Source organism: Microtus oregoni, unplaced genomic scaffold (genome assembly GCF_018167655.1).
Source record: "Microtus oregoni isolate MIOR12 unplaced genomic scaffold, Mior012 000003F_ref0000135, whole genome shotgun sequence".
NCBI lineage: Eukaryota > Metazoa > Chordata > Mammalia > Rodentia > Cricetidae > Microtus > Microtus oregoni.
In genome coordinates, this window is record NW_024543062.1 from 66,595,082 (window position 1) to 66,617,829 (window position 22,748).

The following is a 22,748-nucleotide window of genomic DNA, read 5'->3' on the forward strand; positions in this document are numbered from 1 at the left end:
AAACACTGGACAGATTTCTTACTGGCTAACCAATAAATGGTTACTCAGTCTTCTTTAAGTCCTTTTTGAGTAGAAGCTGTTTCACTTTGGTGTGCAGATGCCCAGTGGGCGATTTAAAGCAGCAGAGAGCTTGGTTTCTCTGCCTTCATCTTCTGCCTCCTGTCCTACCTTAAAACTGGGTCAGACTGTTCCTCAGCTCCAAAGGTAAGCACGCCAATCATGCCAATCATTTTAGGAGTGTTCTTCTGAAGCTGGTAATCTTCACCTTCAGGGATGAAGACACCAAGATAAGAAGAACTGAGGCACTTTCAAGACTTGCAGGGACATCATAATTATGGTACTGGCTTTTACAACATCCTATTCTAGGCCACCAAATGGCACCATTCCTGCAGTCAATTTGGGTTCCAGGAATAGTGGAGCCTTGCAGGCAGATTAACCCATGATAAGACTGGTCCCTTAAGCTCGTGAAAGAGACAAGGTACCTGCCCAAAGACAGGAGAAATCATCTCATCTCACGCTGGAGACCAAACAGGCTGTTTAAGTGATAAGGGTTCCCAGGAGCCTTGCAGAGGCAGCTGGAGATAGGACTCAGGCACCACACTGGCCAAGACTTTTGCTCCCGGCTCCAGATCTTCCCTACCTCACCTGAAGGCCATGGTCAGTATTTCCTAGAGACAGAGCTCCACATGTTGACCCCTTGGCTTCCACATAGGACCATAATGAATCAATTTCCCTGTCTCTTCATTGTCTCTCTTGCCATTTTCTTTTGGAGTCCGGTGGCCAGGCTTGGTTTGTTGGGTGTCCCTGAAGTCAGACCTCCCTCACCTGAGACTCCCTGTAAGCATATGTGTATGACTGTTTCTGAACAATGCTGATAAAGTAACATTCCAACCATGGTGGGGAAATTCTATTTCATCATAATTTCATCTCAAATCATCAAGTGTAAAATGGAAATTATGAAAACAGAACTGTGGGTTTAATAAATTTTTTTGAAAAAAAACAAATTTTATTGTATAGAAATGCATACACATATATGGATATACCCAAAGATGCTATTCTCACTTTCCACGTCTTCCTCTTCTTCAACACCTCTGATATAAAGGACATTACTGCACCTTATTAGAACATCACCCAGATGTCCAGGCAATGCACCATCTATGTATTCTGTGTTTGCAAGCTGCATGTTCATGTGGCCATCTACAGAGACCAGGTAGCCCTTATCTTCCATTCCCCACTTGAGTTTCACCACCACTGACCTTCCTGTTAGCCCATTGAGAAAAGGCTTGGGATTGAGGGGTAAATTCATCACGTACACTTGCAAGCGCTACACCCCACTTGCCACCGACCCGCTGCTGCAAGCCACTTGTGACTGAAATAGTCGCTGCTGACCCAAACCCAATAAAATTCTTAATAGTAGCAAATAACCCCCAGTTGTGTTAGATGGTCACTCTCTATGCTTTTAATGAAATGAAAGCAGTGACATCATCATTTGAAAGTGTGACAGTCGGTGAGAGCAGTGACGAGATGGTCACGGAGGATGTGAGCGTGAGGACCCTTTGGGTTGATTGTTCCCAATGCCAGCAGAGAGCGGAGAGCAAGAATGCAACCCGAGCAGGGCGGCAGTGGCCCGAAGAGACCGAGGTAATTGCCTTTTCTTAAATAGACTGGTTATTAGCTGCACAATTTAAAGACTTCTGCAAAGCTAATGATTAAATTACTGCTAAGATAATAGATTTGGGGTTCCTTTCTGACTAGATAACAGGCATTAGTTCTTCAATAAGTGAAAAGAGCTATAGAAATTAAAGTTTATTTAGCAAATTAATACAAGTTTATTTTTATCTTCTATGCAGGAGGGTTTTTTTTTTAAATTTATTTATTATGTATACAACTTTCTGCCTCCACACGCCAGAGGAGGGCGCCAGATCTCTTTACAGATGGTTTGGAGCCACCATGTGGTTGCTGGGAATTGAACTCAGGACCTCCGGAAGAGCAGATAGTGCTCTTAACCTCTGAGCCATCTCTCCAGCCCTGCATGAGGGTTTTGACTGCATGCATGAATGTCTGTACATATGTGCACATGATACAGTACCCATGTAATTCAGAAGAGGACATTGGATCTCTGGAACTGGGGTTACAGGCAGTCGTGAGCCACCATGTGGGTCCTTGGAACTGAACCCAGATCCTCTGCAAGAGCAGCAAGTGCTCTTAACTGCTGAGCCATCTCTCCAGCACCTTTAGTGATTTTTTTAAAGAAATAAAAGCAATAAACCAGACTTCTGCACTTTAGCAGAAGCAGTGAAAAACCCACTGCTAACTTTCCCTGCCTATCCGAAGCATCCTAATTGCTTCTCATACCGGACTCATTTCGTCCTTGCAGGAGCTCTTTGAGCAGGTATTCTTCAGGACCCAGACTTCAGAGGGGCTCCCTCAGTGCCCAAGGTCAAAGACAGTTCCAGGTCTACAACATTCTTCTTTCTTCTCCAAGACAAGAGCATTTACATTTGAGAGGCCAGACCTGTAGACTTGTGTTTCTTCCTCCACTTTCACCTCCCCCAAAGAAAGCTGGGAGAGTCCAGGGCCTGTGGAGGACCAGGACCAGAGCCCAAACTCTTGGACTCTGTGGCGCATTGTGCCTGCTTCATTTCTGTGGTGGCTCCCAGTGAATACTACAGGAATATTTACAAAAATAAGAGCACAAAATTATGCATTAGAAAGACAGATGAAGCCAGGCGGTGGTGGTTCACACCTTTAATCCCAGCACTCGAGAAACAGAGGTAGGTGTATCTAAGTGAGTTCGAGGCCAGCCTGGTCTACAGAGCAAGTTCCAGAACAGGCTCCAAAGCTATGCTGATGTTTCCTACCGCCTACTATGCACTGATGTTTCCTACCACCTACTATGCGCTGATGTTTCCTACCACCTACTATGCACTGGTGTTTCCTAACACCTACTATGCGCTGATGTATCCTAACACCTACTATGCGCTCCTTCCAACAACCCCATAGTGGGAACTACTATCCTGTTTACAAATGAGGAAATGGGAGCAGAGTGGAGGTCAGTGTCTTCCCCAAGATCAAAAGCATGAGTTGAAACCCAAGTCTGGCAGGTAAGTGGCTGGAGAGATGGCTCAGTGGCTAGGAGAAAGACTGGAGTCCGGCTCCTAGCAATCTTGTCACGGGGCTCACAACCTCCTGTGGGCCTCTTCTGACCTCTGTGGGCCCCCACATGCACCCGAGCACACAAACACATCAAGTTTTTTAAATGCTGTTAAAGAAAAGAAACCTTCAGCCACGAGTGGTGAGGCACACCTTTAATCTCAGCAGTTGGGAGGCAGAGGCAGGCAGATCTCTGTGAGTTCAAGGCCAGCCTGGGTTACAGAGTGAGTTCCAGGACAGCCAAGGCTACATAGTGAGATCCTGTCCAAAAAGCAAAATCCAAGTCTTTTTTTCAGTCCTGCATCATGTATTATTGTAAGAGCATTAAACACTAAGTATTCCAGCAGCTTTGTTGTTGGAATAATAAAGCTTCTTATTTTTTAAAACTATCGTTTCACTTAGTGTTATTATTGTACATGATGTATGTGTGGGAGTGCGTGCTGTTGTCTGTGTGTACAGGAGGGTAGTTAAAGTACAAGTCTATGGAGTCAGATCTCTCCTCCCACCTTCATATGAGTGTGTGTGTGTGTGTGTGTGTAAGACAATGTGAGCTAAGAGACATTTGATTGTACATCTTTAAATATCAGTATTATTAATTGATACTGAGCATTAGCTGTGAGAGCACACTCAATGACAATAGCACTCGGTGACATTTGAGGTGACAGATTCTGTCTTTGTAGGTGGTAGTAAAGCAGACAAACCTACCTAGAAGAACCAGTTAAGGGTTTTTAGAGTCACTAGGAACAAGAGCAAAGGGAACAGTAGATCCTGTAACTGTGACAAACTGGAAATACTAATGCTCTTCTTTCACTCGCCCACAGGGGCTGGGGTCAGCACTGCTCTGGCCCCAGAAAGTCCCTTCTGGATGGACATCGGCCTCGTCCTCAGAAGTTCTTTGGGAAGCTGAGCAATGGGGTGGGTGGCTAGTGGTTGCTCTTGTGCCCCTGTTCTCTTTCGGCAGAGTGAGACTGGAAGAAGGCCGTCCGCCCAAACTACCAGAGATGCTTCCTACAATGATTCTTTTCCTCTGCCCTTCAGTAGCCACTGGTGCTCTCTCTCACCCTCTTACAGCCAGCGAGAACAGGAGTCGTTGGGCTCCTACTGCCTGATCCTATGTGTGTGGACGGGGAGGGGGGGGGTGCATGGGTGCTCTGGCTTCCCCAGAAATGCAGCATTTGAAATCCTCAGCACTTGGGACATGTGGGCCAGTGCTGCAGAGATAGGGAGCTGGGAACTGAATGCCTGTCCTCTGGAAAAGCAGTATGTTTGTGTAAGCTCGGAACCCTGAGCCGTCTCTTCAAGGCTGAGCTCTGTGTTCAACTCCTTGGTCAGGTGCCAGCTAGCTATCATCTTCTTCTTCTTCGGCCTCAGCCTACATGTCATGGCATCTGCCTCATTTCTACCCCTAATGCCAATCAAGTTACTCATCACCCTGACTCAGGACCTCATCTGGTCTCCCTGCCCTGGGGGCTCCACCCACACCTCTCTCTATATATATTTCTTATGTTTCCACACAATTGTCTTCTGAGTTTCCCCAAAGCCTGGCTTTATTTGGAATTCCAGTTTGCCATTCTGTCATTGCGCAGACTCTGCCACGGGGGCTAAACATAGACACAGGAGGCTGAGCATGGCTTAAAGGCTCAGCTTGTGACCCCAAGGACAGAAACATCAGCCCACAGCAATAAGTCACTTCCAACTCCATCACCAGGTTAAAACTAGCTGTGACGAAAGTCAGGAGGCTTCTGTTTGAAGAGGGGAGGAGAGAGATGGAAGGGGTGCACTGGGGGGATAGGAAGGCAGGTGAAGGGAGACAATCCCTGCACCACTGCCCATTTTGCTCTCCAGTGAAAACCTTCCCAGAAATGGAAACAGAAATGGAACTTCAGTCAGGGCCGATCCCATATAGAGCAGGGTAGAAGGCTGGACTTGGAGGAACCTGTCTGTGAATATGAAAACTGTCTCTGTCTCACTCCACAGAGTAGCAAGAGCCAGGAAGAGCTGGGAGGGGGCCGGACCCCACCCTCGGGTCATAGTGATCCATCAGAGAAGCCCTATGTCCTCTCTGTACTTCGATACCATCCCATATTAACACCGTTCACACACAGAGAGAATCGGTCCATTGTGTCCTGGGGAGGAAGCTGAGCTTCCAGATGGAGCTGTGATGAGAGAGGATCGCTTGCTACATTCCAGGAACAGGCCAGATCACTGAAGATTTCAACAGTTGAGGGAAATGGGCAGAGAGGAGGCTAATGAAATTCAGTCTCCCAAAGAGAACGGTTCAGCATTAAGGTAGAATTCAAATGGTGCGTTAATAGGTAGAATTGCGGCAAATAATGAGAAAGGAGCCCTCGGGCTGGATGTTGACACCTTGGGAGTCTAGCTGCCCACAGGGACCTTCCATGTGGAACGAGGAGTGATGGCTTCCCTGTAAATGGTCACATCTCATTTAGCACCTTCGTGCATCCCCGGGGTTGCTGCCCAGAAATAGCATCCAGCTAAGGAGAAAAAGAGAGAGAAAAGGAGGGGTTGCCATGGGGCACAGAAATGCAGTGTGATCACTTGTTTACTTGTCTGTTTTTTCGAGACTAGGTCTCACTCTGTAGCCCAGACATGCCTCTAACTTCAAATCCTCTGCCTCTGCCTATCCAGCTGGGGCCAGAGGTATGTGCCCCATGGCGGTCACGGTATTTTCAGGAGGCATTTTCCGCCATCCTCCTGACTGCAGTACAGAAGACTCACTCTTTGGTCTGAGTACTGGATAGAGACCCTATACTTTTTATGTTTTCGCTTCACTCTTGCACAAATGTGTCCCTTGTTGCTGGTATGTTTTGGTATAAGGCTTTTGGATTAATCACAGGGACAGCACACAGGATTTAAGCTGAGAATAAAAGGAAATGGACAGTCTCAGACACCCTGGACTGGCTTCAACTCTGAGCTCTGATCTTCTGCCTCCGTGTCCCAACTCTCCACTTACAGGCAGGTCTCACCAAGCCTGATTTGGGCATGGAGTAATTCTGAACTAACACGGACTTGAGCCCAGCCCGATATCTGGTTACTGCAGAATCAAGGTGGGTTCTAACTTCACAGTATCTGAGGTAGCTTTTTTTTTTATTTGACAGTTGGTATTTTATTCAGATAGCAGTCTCATTACATGTGGTCCAAGAATATTGAAAGAACTCAAATAAAATCAGATGTGAAGTTCAGTCTTCACACATCATAGCCAACGATGCCACGTTTGCCTATGATCTCTCCGACATAAAACCACATCCACACCTCAGTGGCCACCAAACCATTCAGCACAGCTTCCTTAACTGTAAGATGTTTGAAGCTACCAGTTTTAGCACTTTGAATTATTTTTTTCGCACTCTGAATAGCTGCAGGGAGTTCAGCAGGGGTTGGGGGAACCAGCTCAACCTTGGCATATTGCCAAAATGTGGCCTATCGAGGCTTCAAGTAAGTCACAGCAGCGGATACTAGCCCCGGGGCTTTCTCCGTGAAGTTAAGGACAAACTTGGCCATGGTCTAGGGTGGAAGGTCTGTCTCCTCGAACCGCCGGCTGAATGTCACCCTCCCTTTTTTTTAATTGAAAAAAATTTCTGTCTCCTCCCCTCCTCCCATTCCCTCTCCCTCCTCCCACTCCCCCCCCCACTCCTTTCCCCCTCCCTCTTCAGTCCGAAGAGCAGTCAGACTTCCCTGCCCTGTGGGAAATCCAAGGTCCTTCCCCCTCCATCCAGGTCTAGGAAGGTGAGCATCCAAACTGGCTAGGCTCCCACAAAGCTTGTTCTTGCAGTAGGATCAAAACCCAGTGCCATTGTCTTTGGCTTCTCATCAACCCTCATTGTCCCTGAGGTAGCTTTAAATCACACACCGACCTTCAATAATCAAGACCAGTAAAAGCCTGGACAGAGTACTAGTAAGAAGGCCAAGACATATGAGTCAGGGGGGCACTGGAAGCTGGAATTCTGCCCCTTGCCTTGTTGTTGGACTCCGGTTGTCTTATGGTTGGTAAATACATCGTGAACCCGTGTCCTAAGATCTGACTTTTATTTCAGAGGCAACAAGAGCAGAGAAGGAGGAGGAAGAAATGCATTTGATCGTGCATTGAGATGTTAGTTCTGATCTATTGGGTTAAATTTTGTTTTAGAGCGGATCTCTCTTTCAATACAGATGCTATGAACTTGTAGCTTATGTTTTCATGGACAGCCTGGTCAAAGACTGGAATCAACTTCCAGGGAACTAGCGTGCTCTCCTCTCATGAAAGCTATGGGAGAACAACACCTGATATGCTGTGTGCTCGCCTCGATTTCATTTCTCAGGAATGTGACCCCGACTCCTCAGGCCAGCCATTTCTCAGAGCGGCAGCTTGAGCTCAGTGACTGCTTGTGCCACTTAATCAAAACTCCCTAGAAACACAGCTGGGAGGACTGGAGGTCCGGGGAACAGACTGACTCCTTGTCTGTAATGTGAGAATTGAGAGAAACGCACACAGTTCATCTAAACCTACACCACGGCTTCTGATGGCACTGTGCACGCCCAGGACAGAAGTGACATCCCGTATTCATCTTTGTGCACTGGAGGAAACTGAGGGAATGGGAGCGCAGAGAGAAAGAACACTGAGCCCTTTTGTTGCGCCTCAGACTGTTCCACGGGGACTTCTTGTCTGGGCGAGTCAGAGAACTGACTATGATCTGGATTTAAAAAAAAAAAAAAAAAAAAAAAACCTTCTGTAAATGGGTAAAGGCTTATGGATGGCTGTGGCGTTATTCACAAAATGGGAAGATTGAAGAAGACCCCAGTTTTCCCCTCTGCAAAAGCTGACACGATGCCCAATTCTGGCAATGCAGGTGGCTTCTTCCTTGGCAGCTGTCCTTTTAGAACTACTAGTAGGAGGAGAAATTATTAGACAGAGCCCCTTTCACGCTGTTTCTTAAATGAGAAAGTAGACATATGAACGTACAATTCAAACCGTGATTCTAACCACAATACAACGTGTGCCAGGCAAGCACTTTCAGACATTCTAGACAAGGGCTGAAGTTTACAAGGAAATAAGATGGCAGGCTAGCTAGGGACAGCGGAATGCTTCACACACATTTCGTGCCCTCATTGGAATCATCTGAGGCTTCCTCCTACACCTGTTGACCAGGAAAGCGACTGGAGGCGTTTCCTTTGCCACCCGGAGCGAGCGAGCGACGGCACTTCTAACCGGAGGAGTCAGCGATATCATCTTCAGTAGGATGTCAGACAGGGTCCTGGGTGTATTTGGAAAGCACAGCAGGAAGAAGGTGCTAGAAGGTCACAGCTGGTCCTCAGACACACTTGCAGCTCAGGCGAGGCGCACTGACCGGGATCCAGGTGCAAGGAGAGAACACTGTTGTCCTTTGAGCTGCACACATTGATGGAGGCACGTGCCCCACCACCATGCACACATACATGTGCACACAGATGCACAAAGAACAAAGCTTTCAAGACCCAATTGTTCTTCCTACAGGAACTCATGGGAGACTTGGCGTCTCCTTTATGTAAAAAGGATGCTGCCTACTAAGCTGACCACACTTTTTAAATCTTACTAATTGGCCAGGTGGTAGTGGCCCATGTCTTTAATCCCAGCACTCCAACTTCAAAGCTGTCTTCCTCTCTGGTCCCTGAGTCCTCCAGTTCATTTGAGGAGAGCAGTGCCATGAGCCCTGGGTGGAGGTCCTGGGCCAGGACCTGGGAGACCAACTTCAGAAACTACAGAGGAAAGCACTCTATGTGTGTGTGTGTGGGGGGGGGGGGGGTGAAGGAGGGAGAGAGAGAGAGAGAGAGAGAGAGAGAGAAAGAGATATCATGGCTCAAAGAGCAAAGGAGTGTTCTGCAACATCTCCTGGTCCCTGGGATCTTTTATTTATGTATTAAAAAGGATTACTGCTTGACACAGTTGCTCCTTTTAAAGTGACAGGCAGTCCTGCTAAATGACTTCGATTGCTTCATTAAGAGCTCACAAAGATCTTATTAAAGTGGGAGTGGTGGTGCACACTTGTTTTTCCAACAGTTGGGAAGCTGAGACAGGAGAATTGCCACAAGTTCCGACCAGCTTAGGCTACAGGGTGAGGCCCAGTCTCAGAAAATAAAAACCAAACAGAGCCTTTATCCAGCAGACCAGATCAAAAAGGACAAGCATGTAACAGCAAACCATTCGAAGCTGCCACACCATTAAAAATTACAAAATCTAACAGTTTTGAACACATCTTCTTCACCTGTAGAGATTCGACTCTTTTAGTCACAGGAATCTGAGATCCAGAAAGTCTATGGAAATATCCATTCTAGGAAGGATGAGGAGCACAGACAGTGACCCTGGCGTCCTGATTAATAGGCATAAGGTACAAGGTGAGCTATTTGTGTGGAAACCCAGCCTCTTGCATCTGTAGAATAATTATTTATAGTCTCAAAAGGCTATTAATGAAGGTGAATTAATCTAGGCTTGTGTACAGCGTCACAGCCAGTCTCTATGTGGTTTCTTTCAGTTTGGCGCCATCTAGTGAAGTTGCTAAAAATTACTTCCTTTTATTTGGGGGGTGGTGGGTTACTGTGCAAATCATTTGTTTTGTCCACTTGCTGAGCCAGGGTAGACCTCGACCAGGCTGGCCTTGAGCTTTACAACAACCTCCTGCATCTCTTTCTGGAGTTCTGGGATTACAGGAACGCTCAACTATGCCTGTCTTTGGATAGGTTTTGCTCAGGTTAAGAGTTCATTGGTTGTCAGCCCAGTTCGTGTAGCAGCTTCTCCAAAGCCTCTTTGAGAAATTGCCTAAATGGGAGTCTTGACAGGGAGGGCAGAAGTAGGATGTAGGAAGTATCTGCTTCCTGGGCACCGAGAAGCACACGCAGACGCTGCACTCGGAACGACGGGCCACTTCCAAATGGCTGAAAACAAAGTGCAAGCTGAGCGGTGAGGGCAGAGGCAGGGGAGTGATGGAGCGGGAATCATGGGCCTGTCGAGTTATATTCATTTTGTAAATAGTGGAATTTGTATTAGTTAGTTTGGGAAGCATACATATACATGTGTGCATGCAAAGAAAACCTGCATAAAAGTCTTTTAAAATCAGATGTCTGCTTTATGTTTTTCAAAGGTCAGGGAACAGGTTGTTCAGGATTTGATACAGATTTTCCTGTCGTGAAAGATCTAGGCTCCTCCACTACCCTTTCATCCCTAGGATGTGGCCTTTCTCTAGGCATTCTATCCTCAAATCCCAATGGACAGCTACACAGTTTCTACTTAATTCTTCTGGAAAATAGAGGAACCAAATTCAAAGCTTTTTTCCTTTCTGGTCCCCAAGTCCACCCGTTCATTTGAGGAGAGCGACACCATGAGCCCTGGGTGGAGGCATAGGGACCCCATGAGTATACTTTAGAAACTGAACAGAGGAAAGCACTAAATGTCACAGGGGTTAAGTCACAGAGGCAGCTTTGACAGAGCTGGCAGCCCAGCTGCTGGAGATGCTGGCAAAGGCGCACCTTCAGTTGAGAAGCCCGTGCGGGAGAACCGCAGCCTTCTTCCCTCTCACGACAGGATCAGGGCAGAATAGACTGGTCAGAAGTTAGCTGGCCCTGAACTGATGGAACGTGAACAGAGAAGGCTTTCCAGAAACTTGAAGAGAGCAGTGTCCTGTGCTTGCCCCAGCACTTCCTTGAACTGAATACATACCTCAAGGTCAGCACCCAGAATGACAGCTGTGGATAGCATCTTGGTGTTCCTGCATAGTGGCCCAGATTTGTACCCATTTACACCTCAGTTCTTCTCTGTTACCTCGGTGCTTTTGTTTACTGGGACCCTGATTGCTTGCGGTTCAGTGTCCTCTGCTTGCCTCTTCGGTCTTAACAGCAGGCTTCATTTCTCAGTGTTCTCTTTAGAACCTTGGCTTGTGTTCTCTCATCTGGATTGAACCCTTTTCATTTGCCTAGTTTAAGAGTCCTGGTCAAGCCTCCCCCACATGTATGCGAAGTGCCCCAAAACCTCTAGATGAGGTAATGAAATAAGACACAGCTGGAGCAGCTGGAAAGTATCTTACTTTTTCAGAGGAAAAAGATGTCAGAGATGGAGGAAAGATGGGGAAACTGATGTGGGAGGTCCTAGGGGAGATGGAGAAGACAAGGTGAAGGTGCAGGATGGCCCGAAGAAGCAGGGTACCTGTTTCTCTGCGGGGAGAACTAGATAAGGACTTAATGAAGGCTGCTTTGCCTCTGGGAGAGGAAGCTAAGGAAAACATATTAGAGCTATCTTAGTTCCTGACTATGTGAGTAGTTAATTTAGTTGTCATTGATAGGGTTCTTATGCTCCATGCGATGTGCCAAAGCTTACATACATTGTTCACCTTCATAGATATTCTAGTTTAATTCTCATAAATACCTAAGAATTAATTGTAGGCAGCCAAAACATAACTAATTATGTTTATATTTGTGAAAGCGTCATATTTTTTAAAAAATACTTCATGCATGTCTTGTAATTTGATCTTTTACTAGCAATCATTGATTTTCACTGATATATTTATTATCTATTAATTATCTAATGATGCATGTCTAGAACCTTAGAACTCAAGAGGTTGAGACAGAAGAAGCATAAGTTCCAAGGAATATCATAAATATATCATTTGATACATATAATATTTGGGGTAGATATGTGTATATATAAAGACTGTCAACATAAAAAGTGGCTTTATATATGCCACTACTGTCTGAAGGTGCCTGCTGCCTGCTGTTTGCACACCAGCCCACTTAGATCTCAGACACTGACTGCTGACAGCAACTCTTGAGCCGTGTGCAGACTAGGTACCAAAAATAACAGAAACTCCCGTGGTGAGTGCTGATGAGAAAGAACGAGGTTATAAATGTTCCATTTTCACAGGATCATCCCAGGCTTCGTGTGCAGGGGTGGTGGCTCTGTGGGCCACAGAAGCACTGGCAGCAAATCCTGGAGCGCACAGGTCCTTGCGTCTTGTCCAGCACAGATGCTGAACTGAAAACTTTCAGATCCCAGCTTTCAGGTGGCAAGCACGCCTGTGGAAGAGGGGAAGATGAAAACGGCACAAACATGTGACCACGTGGCAATTTAGGCCCAAGAGGGAGACCCCTCTGACAATGGTGGCTCTAATACGTCCACTTTGTGTTTTCCTTGGCTGCCAGACCATTCCTCATAGCAGTACCTCAGGGGGCACCCTCACCACCTGCTCGCTGTACCCTAACCTGCTCTCTTCCGGTGGCTCTTTGGGTTCCCTGTTTTCCTTATTCCCCTCCCAGTCTAGCTGGGCTTCTGAATTAAGTCTGCTTATGAAATAAACACTAAATAACAACAGAAGCAGCAGCAGCTGCCACCCCTGCCACTCCCAAGGGTAAGAGAAGTAAACCGATGACAGTGGGCCACTGGTCTTCTGTCTCTGTCTCCTAAAGCAGCTATTATTAAATGAGTCAAACTTGAAAATACAGTACTGTGTATGTTGGAGGGGGCTGCTTGTTTGTCCCGGCTGCCCAGAACTGAAATAATAACACAGAAACTGTATTAAGTAAAACACTGCTTACCCATTAGCTCTAACTTCTTATTGGCTAACTTTTACATCTTTTTTTAAAATATTTATTTATTTATTTATTATGTATACAATGTTCTGTCTGTATGCCTGCAGGCCAGAAGAGGGCACCAGACCCCATTACAGATGGTTGTAAGCCACCATGTGGTTGCTGGGAATTGAACTCAGGACCTTTGGAAGAGCAGGCAATGCTCTTAACCTCTGAGCCATCTCTCCAGCCCTAACTTTTACATCTTAATCTAACCCATTTCTAGTAATTTGTGTATCACCACGAGGCCGTGGCCTACAAGCAAAGTTTCAGCACTCTGTCTCCAGCGGTGGCTCCATGGCTTCTCCCTGACTCCACCTCCTTTCTCCCAGCATTCAGTTTAGTCTTCCCTGCCTACCTAAGTTCTGTGCTATCAAAGGCCCAAAGCAGCTTTTTTATTAATCAATGGTAGTCACAGCATACAGAGGGGACTCCTACATCAGTGTAAACAGTTGCTCTGCTGGTAACATCAAAGTCGTCCTAACCTGTCAGAGGCCTTCAGATTTTGGAAAAGGTGCCATACACCCCCCCACCCCCCACCCCAAGTCAGGGCGAATCTCTGTGAGTTTGAGGCCAGCCTACAGATGGAGTTCCAGGACAGGCTCCAAAGCTACAGAGAAACCCTGTCTCCAAAAACAAAACAAAAACAAACAAAAAGTTATTGTAACCTTTACTGCGACAGTTTTGGACTTTCAGCCATGTCACGAGCTAATGGTCAGATCATTCACAAGTTTATAAGCACCAAACCTCGTTTCCTTATCTACAGACTGGGATAATGTTAATACTTCATAAGATTTTCAGGATTAAATATTTTAAACTCTTCTAAGACACTTAGTCTATGTTATCATTCAATGACTTGCGTATGAAATACCAGAAGTGCTATTATAATTAACGTGGGGGTACATGGTCATTCACAGTAAGTTTTCTAGGTAAGAAGACCATGGCTTCTTCTTTAAACCCTCAGGTCCCAGCTCTAAACTCTAAGCACCGCTGTCGGGTTGAGCCCGGGGCAGGCGCGGGCCGTCGCCTAGGAGACGAGGGCGGGGCCTGTTTCCCGGTAGAAGCTGCGCTTCCGGGGGTGGGGAGGCGCGAAGGCGCGGCCCTTGACGCTCATCCAGCAGCCAATCAGGAGGCGAGGCGCGCATTCAAATCGCCGCCGCGGCGGGAGCCTGCTCTGGGAATTTGTGAGTGCTGAGGGTCTAGGAGAGAAGGAGGCTCCGGGCTGAGAGCTGTGCGGTTGCTCGCCGAGCGGGACAGTGGGCTCAGAGCGCCGCGGCTGCTCGCCCAGCGGGCGGGGGTGCGCGGTGGGCGAGGCTCGGTCCCGGGCGAGGGGCGCGGGGCGCTCCGCTGTCCGTCCGGAAGCCGAGGGCAGCGCCGCGGAACAGGCAGCGGCGGACTCGGTGTTGTCCAGGTACGCTGTCACAGCCTGGTGTGTCTGCTGCAGTCGCTGGGAGCCTCGGCCTGTGGTCGTGTCTGACTTTTCTTATCTTCCTTCCAGCCCACTTCGAATTCTGATGGCGAAACCCCGCAAACAGAAACCATGTTGATTTGTGCAAAGAGCAAATGGCTTTTAGTTGGAGTGGGATTTTCAAGACCCAGGGATCTGTTGTCCTTAATTTCCCCTCATAATGGGCGGGTTCTGTATTTTCCGTTGAAAGTTTAGCAGTGTATTCTTAATAGTCGGACTCTTTCCTTTTTTGTTGCTAACGATGTCTCTTCTGTCAAACCTTAAAAGACGTTTTAAAACGAGCTTCTGGTAATTTGTTCCTTGATTTGTAATAATGTCTGAAATAGCTTGAATCGGTGTCATTTTATAAGGTAGATTCGAGAATTCAGTTTTAAAGACTTTGTTTACATCCATTTAAGGAGCATGTTGAAGAGCCAGCTAGCAGACGGCAGTGTGCTTGCCCGCTGTTCTGTTTTAAATAGTGCCTGATAGATATTGTTGGCCTATCTTTACCTATATTGATGCACATGTCTGTCTAGTTTTTGCATAAAAAAAACAGTCCCTGTATCTAATTTGAGGGGGAGTGGCACCAATGACGTGGGTATTTACAAGGTCAAGCTGGCCTTGAAAGTTCCATTCTCCCAAGTCAGCCTCCCTGAGGCTGGAATGACAGGCCCAGGCCATCACACCTGGCTACACATGCTTTTTTTTTTTTTTTTTTTTTTTTTTGGTTTTTCGAGACAGGGTTTCTCTGTGGTTTTGGAGCCTGTCCTGGAACTAGCTCTTGTAGACCAGGCTGGCCTCGAACTCACAGAGATCCGCCTGCCTCTGCCTCCCAAGTGCTGGGATTAAAGGCGTGCGCCACCACCGCCCGGCTACATGTGCTTTTATAGTCTGTAATGCCTATGGCACTTCTTTGAGACGCCTGCCTCGTGACATCATATTTTTCTCCTTTGTTGGCATTCCTGTATTTAACATACATTAACAAGTTTTCAGAATCCTTCTTTGCTGCAGACTCTGATTTGATGCTATGATTCCAAGCTGGGGATACTCAAAGCATGCTTCCATACACGTTGGGGGTTTCTTAAACCACTTGACCCTTTTGCCTTGAGATAAGTCACCTGTGAGTACCTACTAGCTGATGGGAATAAGGCTGGAAGATCTTATCTTTGAAGTCTGCAGCATCTGTGGGTGCCTGGCAGAGAATGGAATCGTCAGTAAATATTTGTTGAGTCATGAGTGAAAGCCTTTTGAGGGCGGGTCCGACGCTGTGTGGAGGGGAAGTGGAAGGTAGAGGCTGTGATTTAGTCCTGTGCTTACCTCTTGAGAATTCACTTCTATAGTGGGAGAACCTCTCTGTTTGGAAGCTACTAGCTACTCCATCAGCTAGTAGGTGCTCACAGGTGACTTATCTCAAGGCAAAAGAGTCAAGTGGTTTAAGAAACACCCAATGTGTATGGAAGCATGCTTTGAGTATCCCCAGCTTGGAATCATAGCATTGAATCATAGCTGCATAGTAACCGTTTTTTTTTTCTTTTTTGTAGTTGATCAGATATTTTTTGAAACTGAAAACTACAAGATGCCCAGTGATCAAACAAGCGTCCAAAGAACTTAGCCTCTTCACTTCCTTTTTAGAATAACTTGCTGCCAAGATGTCAGTAAGAACTTGGAATAATGGACACAACAGCGGTGGCCTGGAAGGCTACCAGAAGACCTCATCGCCAATTGGCCTCACCCACAGCAGCCGGCTTAAAGTGCACTTGAAGTCAAAGCCGTCAGAGTGTGAAAACCATGACCCACTGTTGAGCGCTGGAAGCAAACCCAGAGACATAAATAGCACTTACGTTATCTCTGCCTGTAAAAAAGAAAGTGAGATGCCCGTTACCCCTGACTCCAGTAGACTGACCCTTCAGAGAAGGGCTACTTGGAACAAAGAATCGTCTTTACTTGGGAGTGAGTTGGGAGACACTACTAAAACAACAGCAGATACAAGTCTTAGGCTACAACGTCGCCAATCGAAAACAGGTTTTGTGGGAAAGAAGGAAACGACTTACACGGTGGGTGGTGACACAGAAAACAGCCGCGCTCCACAGGCCACTAGGACGAAAGCAGAACTTGTAAGTGACAACACGCGTGTCGTGTCGTCTGTAGTTGCCGGGGAAGGCTCAACTGACATTGGAGTGATGGTCGGTGAAAAACGCACAGATGCATTTCCTGCCCTCAGTTCCGTAAATGAAAGGGGGGCAGTTAAGGACTCAAACAGCAGAGCACCTGGGGGTCCCCAGTGTCAAGCTGGTGTGAGATCAGGTCACCTAGCGGGGAAACCGGTGGCGGTGGCGAGCAAGCTGGATGTCCAAGTGTCAGGAGCAGGAGACTCACACCATGGAAATACTGTGAAGGACATTGTAAAAAATGTCAATAAATTTGGAAGCTTAGAAACAAGGACTCCAGGGAAATGCGTTCCAGAACCCAGACTGGCGCCAAGGCGTGACCTGCCTCCACCGAAAAGCCCAGCTCTCTCAACCCTGAAAAACAGGATGGCAAGCCCTCAGGTGAAACCCAGGCCCAAAAGTTCTCTTCTGGCAAATAAAAGGGAACGGTCCCAAGAACGCACACTCCCTCCAGAAGAAAAATCCGCAGTTCAGAATACCTTAGCAGAAGCAGACTCCTTCAGAGTAGAAAACAGCCAAGTGACGGTGGCCGTGCGGGTGAGGCCTTTCAGCAAACGGTACGTAAGTCAGTCCTACGCTGTGACGTGTCCTTAATTCCGCTCTGCTGGTAAAGCCAGGGTAGTAGTCATGTCTTTAAAGTTGGCATTTTCCTGCATTGCTGGGAGTTGAACCCAAGGCCTCATGTACACTGGTGGTTGCTCTAGCACGGAGCCACATCTCTAGCCCACCAATGTTTAGGCTTAGTTGTAGTTTATCGATTATTTTTAAGGTAGACCACAAAAATTAAAGGCTATTTTGTATCCGTGCTTCTAGATGTATTGCTTTCAGAAACGGAGCCAGACGTAATTGTGTACACCTTTAATCCCAGCATTTGGAAGGTGGAGGCAGGTGGATCTTGGAATTCAAAGTCTGCCTGATTTACAGGACAAGTTCCAGGCTAGCCAAGGCTACAGAGTGAGGCCTGGTCCTAAGGGGTTGTTGCTGAGTGAGTCATTGAATTCTCTAATGCAGTCTCCTTTCAAATCCATGATTTGTGGTGCTTGGGAATGTCTGCCTTTCCTTTAAAAAGAGCCACGCCAGCTCATAGCTTCCTCAGACAGAACTTCCACAAAATGTCCAGAATGGCGATGTCAGCAGCATCACCTGCGTTTGGTATGGAGTGGTGAAAACCGCAGAGGCTTATCACACTTGATTCTAACGGCATGGAGTATTTCCCTGAAGGTGGTTGTGGTTGCCATAGTCACAGATTAATGATACGATTTTAAAAAGTCAGCTGGGTCTGGGGGCCATGCCTTTAATCCCAGCACTCACAGATGGAGCCCTAAATTCAAGGCATTTTAAATATCCTAAGGGAGGCCAGTAAACTTGTCCCAGGATCCTTCGATAGTGTGACGGGTATCTAAGTGACCGAGAAGGGGGTATAGTGATGCTGTTTCTGTAAAGGAACCCAGAGTTTGAACTGAAAGACTCAGCAGGTAGAGGTAAGGTCATAAGTTCTGCAAAGAACTTTTTAGCAAAAATGGTGTGGCCATAAGGGGAAGGGAGTGCTTGGTGAGTTGATCTGAGAAAGTCAAAGAGCCAATGAAAGCTTCAGAGTCGTGAAAGGAAGAGAGGCAACAGAAAAGGAGCTGGGACCAACCTCACGAGGGATGACTACAGCTGGAAGAACCTGGGAGTAATGGACCAAGTGCCCCGCTCCAGGCTCATCAGAGAATCTCTGAGAGCTGGGGGTGGGAGGGAGTGGCTATCGTCAGATTGATGAGACAGATGGTTTGGAGGATAAACTAGATTTTAAAGCTGATTCTTGGGGAAAAGAGTGGGAAGGGGAAGAGACTGACATTTGGACAGGTGATGGTGTTATTTTACTGAGTGGGGATTTTGTAAGTCTGGAATAGAAGGAGGGTGAATGAGGGAATCTCACGTAAGGAAGGACCATTGTATGGAAACAGTGACAGCCAGAAGACTCTTCATATTTAAATTTGTCTTACTCCAGGTTCATTGAAATTGTATTCAGATTTTATACCAGCTCTATATAGTTTTTTCTCCCATCCTTTTTTATAGTATAAAAACACATTTCTTGATTTGAATTGAAACATGTACATAGGATAGGAACTTTTTATAATTTTTCCATAGGAAGCTTTAAAAATTGGTTTGCTGATCAAGGAATTTGAAATTGCGTTTCGCCTTGAGTAGCTGCACAGCATACATTTTGGAAACCCAATGACCTTGACTTCCTGATGTTCTACGTAAAATTAAAGAATTGTCTCGCCCTGAAGGAGTCATCACCTTAAGCTTCGAGGGGCCTTTCTTGTGTTCTGTGGAGATGGCATTCATATTAATGACAGGTACTTTGCTCTGTGTGCTTCTTTTCAAAGAGAGAAGATGGAGAAAGCATCCCAGGTTGTCTTCAGGAATGGGGAAGAAATAACCGTGGAGCATCCCGATATGAAACAAGTTTATAGCTTTGTCTACGATGTTTCATTTTGGTCTTTTGATGAGGGTCACCCTGGCTATGCTGGCCAGACGGCTGTGTACAAGACGCTGGCAGCGCCGCTCCTCCAGAGGGCTTTCGAAGGCTATAACACCTGCCTCTTTGCTTATGGCCAGACTGGCTCTGGGAAGTCCTATACGTAAGTGATATCGATCATGCAACTATTGAAAAAGGCTACATTTTCTTTTGTTAGAAGCATCATGGTTGTAGAAAGAATACGGTTTTTTTAATTAAATTTTTTAGAATTTATAGTATGTATGCATATAATGTGTGTGCATGGGCCCATGTGCCATGCATATTTGTGCATGAGTGCATGTGCCGTGGCGTATTTGTGCATGGGCTCATGTGCCGTGGCATATGTATGCATGGGTGTATGTGCCATGTGTATTTGTGGAAGTCAGAGGCCAGCTTTGTGCAGTTGGTTCTTCTGCCTTTATACAGGTTCTGGGAATTGACCTCGGGTCACCGGGCTTGCCTACCAAGTGCCTTTTTGCCTTGTTGAGCCATCTTGCCTGCCAAAGATTATAGTTTTGACATTGTACAGATTTGGGCTCAAGTCTCATCCGTATTCTATATACAGACTAGATCTGTATACTTAGCCTGACACTTGACTCTCTAGGCTTTACTTTACAAGGTAAATTACCTCCGTTTTGCTATAACTTAGATGATTTTTTTTATTTTCTTTTTTATGTGTATTTGCCTGCATTCATGTCTGTATACCACATGCATACCAGGTACCTGAGGAGGCCAGAAGAAGGTGTCAGATTACCTGGAACTGAAGTTATTAATGGTTTTGAGCCACCATGTTTGTTCTGGGAATTGAACACAGGACCTTTGGAAGAACATCTAGGGCTCTTAACCACTGAGCCGTCTTTCCAGCCCTAACTTACATTTTTTTTATAAACTGAAATTCAAAGAGGAGTGTGTGTGTGTGTGTGTGTATGTATGTATGTATGTGTGAGTGTATACTATGAGAACTGATAGTAAGGCATCTTAGTCTCTTATGTTTGGCACGTCAAAAACTTCAATCTTTCTTGTATTAACCTGTATGAGCAACTGTGAAGTTACTAGATAAAAACATGACTAGAAATTTTGGCCATACACAAGTACCTGGTTTTATTAAGGATATTTTAATATAGACTTTAAGCAGGAGGATTAGAAGAAGGATGCTCAGAAGGAAGGACAAGACGTGCAGGAGCACAGGTGTGGACATAAGACATGGTGCAGTGCGGTAACTATGGTAATTGGAGTTGCTGACAATAAATTGTATATTTCAAAAAATGCTCAGAAATTTTGGTTAGTTTCAGTATAATAAAATAATCAATACTGAAGTTTTATGCTTTACCAATTACTCTGCCCTGCCCATTCTACATTTTATTTAGGTATTTAAATACCACTGTATCCCATTAATGTGTACAATTACTCTGTCAACTCAAAATCTTAAAACAGTATTAAAGGTAGAGCATCCTGTGAATGGTAGCTACAACAATATTTCCTGTCCTGAAGGGAACAGTCAGAATTTTAATTGACATCAATGACAGTCTTTGCTTGTACTGTCTTGCAGTAACCCTTTCCATTCCTGACATTCCTATTTTAAAGGCTGACTTGATGTTTAATGGGGTTAAGTATCTTATGTGAGGTCATGGGGCTAACCCAGCAGTATATAAACTGGGTCTGCGGGCTCACACCTGTAATCTGAGAACATGGGAGGTGGAGGCAGGAGAGTCAGAAGTTCAAGACCTGCCTGGGACTGTATCTTAGATAGACCCTTTGCCTAGAATACATGAGAATCTAGGTTCAATTCCCAGTCCACCCCCACTCCCCCCAACAAAAGAAATTCAAGGCTATGTAGTGATTTTGAGGCCAGCTGGGATACATGAGACTCTGACTTGAAGAGAAATAAGATTTAGATGGGGCTGATTTGGTTCCAGAGTCTAGATTCTTAGGTGTTAGCAGTGGAATTGTGTGTTCACTGTTCCCTTTCCAGACCATTTCTCCTAAAAGATTTTTTTTTTTAGGATTTCCAATACTAATCAGTGTCACTTCCTTCTTGTTCATAATGTATTTCTAGGATGATGGGACTTAATGAAGAACCAGGAATAATTCCGAGATTTTGTGAAGATCTTTTTGCTCAAGTAGCCAAAAAACAAACATCGGAGGTATGTACAAATTCAAATCACAATCGTAACCGCTGAGACCCATTACACGGTCTAAAAGATGATGTTCTTGGCTCCAGATCACCCTTGTTTGGTGTAGTATGGAGACGGAGGGGAAAGGAGGTCCCAAATGCAGAAAAATTTCTTCCTGGTGGGCAGTGGTAGAGGACTAATCTCTGGTCTCTCTCTTCTCCGCCTTTTGCTCTTGTGCTTTGTATTGTAGCTCGTGCTACCTTTGAATTCTCAGTTCTTCTGCCCTTGCCTCCTGAGTGCTAGGACTCCCGGTGTGACACCTTGCCTGGCTCCTTTCCTTGCTTCTCTCCTTTTGTGCTGCGTAGCGGCTGACAGGGTGGCAGTTAGATGCCCAAATGTGTGTCTGTATTCCGGTAGGTGCACAGACTGAGCTGAACACAGCAGGCACTGCTTGGACAACTTGAAACAAAGGGTAGTGAAGCCAGCTAGGAACCAGACTTGCTAGCCACACTACAACTAAATAGTTCGCTGGCTTCTTGTTTCACTTACTCATTTTGCCTTCAGGAAGGATCTGCTGAGCACCTGCCATTGCATGTTAATATAGTGGACTGGCTTTGTGTCAAAGTCAATTGATCGTGAGACTCATCAGGGAACTGATGGGAGCCGGCATATGTGTCTTATAAATCTCTCCTGGAGATTCCATATCAGTTGCTCTGGAGTGCAGCCTAAGAATTTCTAGTTTCTATACCTGCATAAGGGAAACTGTTATACTAGGTTTGGGGACATAAGGTCTCTATAGTCAAGAGAAACAGAAAAGGTGGACCAGTGAACAGCCAAGTATAATCAATTACATGCTAAGTCTATTCAAGCAAGCACTGTGTTGTTACATTGTATTAGTCCTTTTTCTGTTATATTATAACACAATAGCAAAGGTAAATTTGTAAAAATAAAGTTTCTCACAGTGCTGGAATCTGGAAGCCGAATATCAAGGCACTGTCACAGTGTGGACTTTCTTACATCATAACATGACAAGGTGTGTAGGCCATCAATCCTATCATTGGGTCTTACCCTGAGGACCATACCCATCCCTAATTGCCTCCAAATAGCGTGCAGATGAGAATTTGGGTTATTTGGTTGTCCCACAAAATATTAACTTTTGGGGGATACATTCAAAGCGCAGCAAGCAGGAACGTGAGGGAACTGGAGACAAGTTTTCTTAGCAGGGGGAGCAACTGTTCTCGCTTTTGAAGGACATATTCTGGTTATTGGCTTGGGGAGGAAAAGCAGGAAAGGCATCCAAGCAGAGGAAGAGCAGGCACAAAGATGAGAATGAAGAGAAAATAGGGAGCCTTTGAGAATTTGTAAATTGTTTACTCCGGTTTGAGTGGAATTTGATGGTGGAGAGTGGCAAGAGATGGATGAAACCAGAGGGGCATAAGTAGACTTCATAAACTCGTGCACCTCTAGACTGTGCTCCATATATTCCCTGAGCCTAGGAAGGGATGGTGATGTACCTGTCCCATCCTGTTCAGGGCCAAGAACACCACCGTCTCTTGTTCTCAGTGTTTTGCTTAGTTATGAGTGTCTGTATTAGTTGTTGTCCACTGCAGTAAGGATCTTCTTTGGTGAAGTCTGGGCACAGCACTAATCCGTGGGTATAAACATGAGAATTTAGAAGGTAGTTTGACAACATGACTAGGAAGCAGCAGTAGAAGGTTCACCCCAGTACCTATGACCTCCCCAGGCACACCCTTGACTAAGTTTATGGATCC

At 45.9% G+C, this 22,748-nt stretch overlaps 1 protein-coding gene and 1 pseudogene across 1 annotated transcript in view; one reads left to right on the forward strand and one right to left on the reverse strand.

The window, feature by feature from the left end:
* Positions 1–6,326: 6,326 nt before the first annotated feature.
* LOC121446540 lies at positions 6,327–6,672 on the reverse strand (annotated as a pseudogene).
* A 7,249-nt stretch (positions 6,673–13,921) lies between these two features.
* Kif14 (kinesin family member 14) overlaps positions 13,922–22,748 on the forward strand; it is a 72,221-nt gene continuing 63,394 nt past the window's right edge. The window contains exons 1-4 of the mRNA XM_041648535.1: positions 13,922–14,149; positions 15,730–16,913; positions 18,732–18,986; positions 20,919–21,006. Coding sequence (XP_041504469.1) covers positions 15,838–16,913; positions 18,732–18,986; positions 20,919–21,006 — 1,419 coding nt within the window. The 5' untranslated portion in view covers positions 13,922–14,149; positions 15,730–15,837. The remainder of the gene's footprint in view (positions 14,150–15,729; positions 16,914–18,731; positions 18,987–20,918; positions 21,007–22,748) is intronic.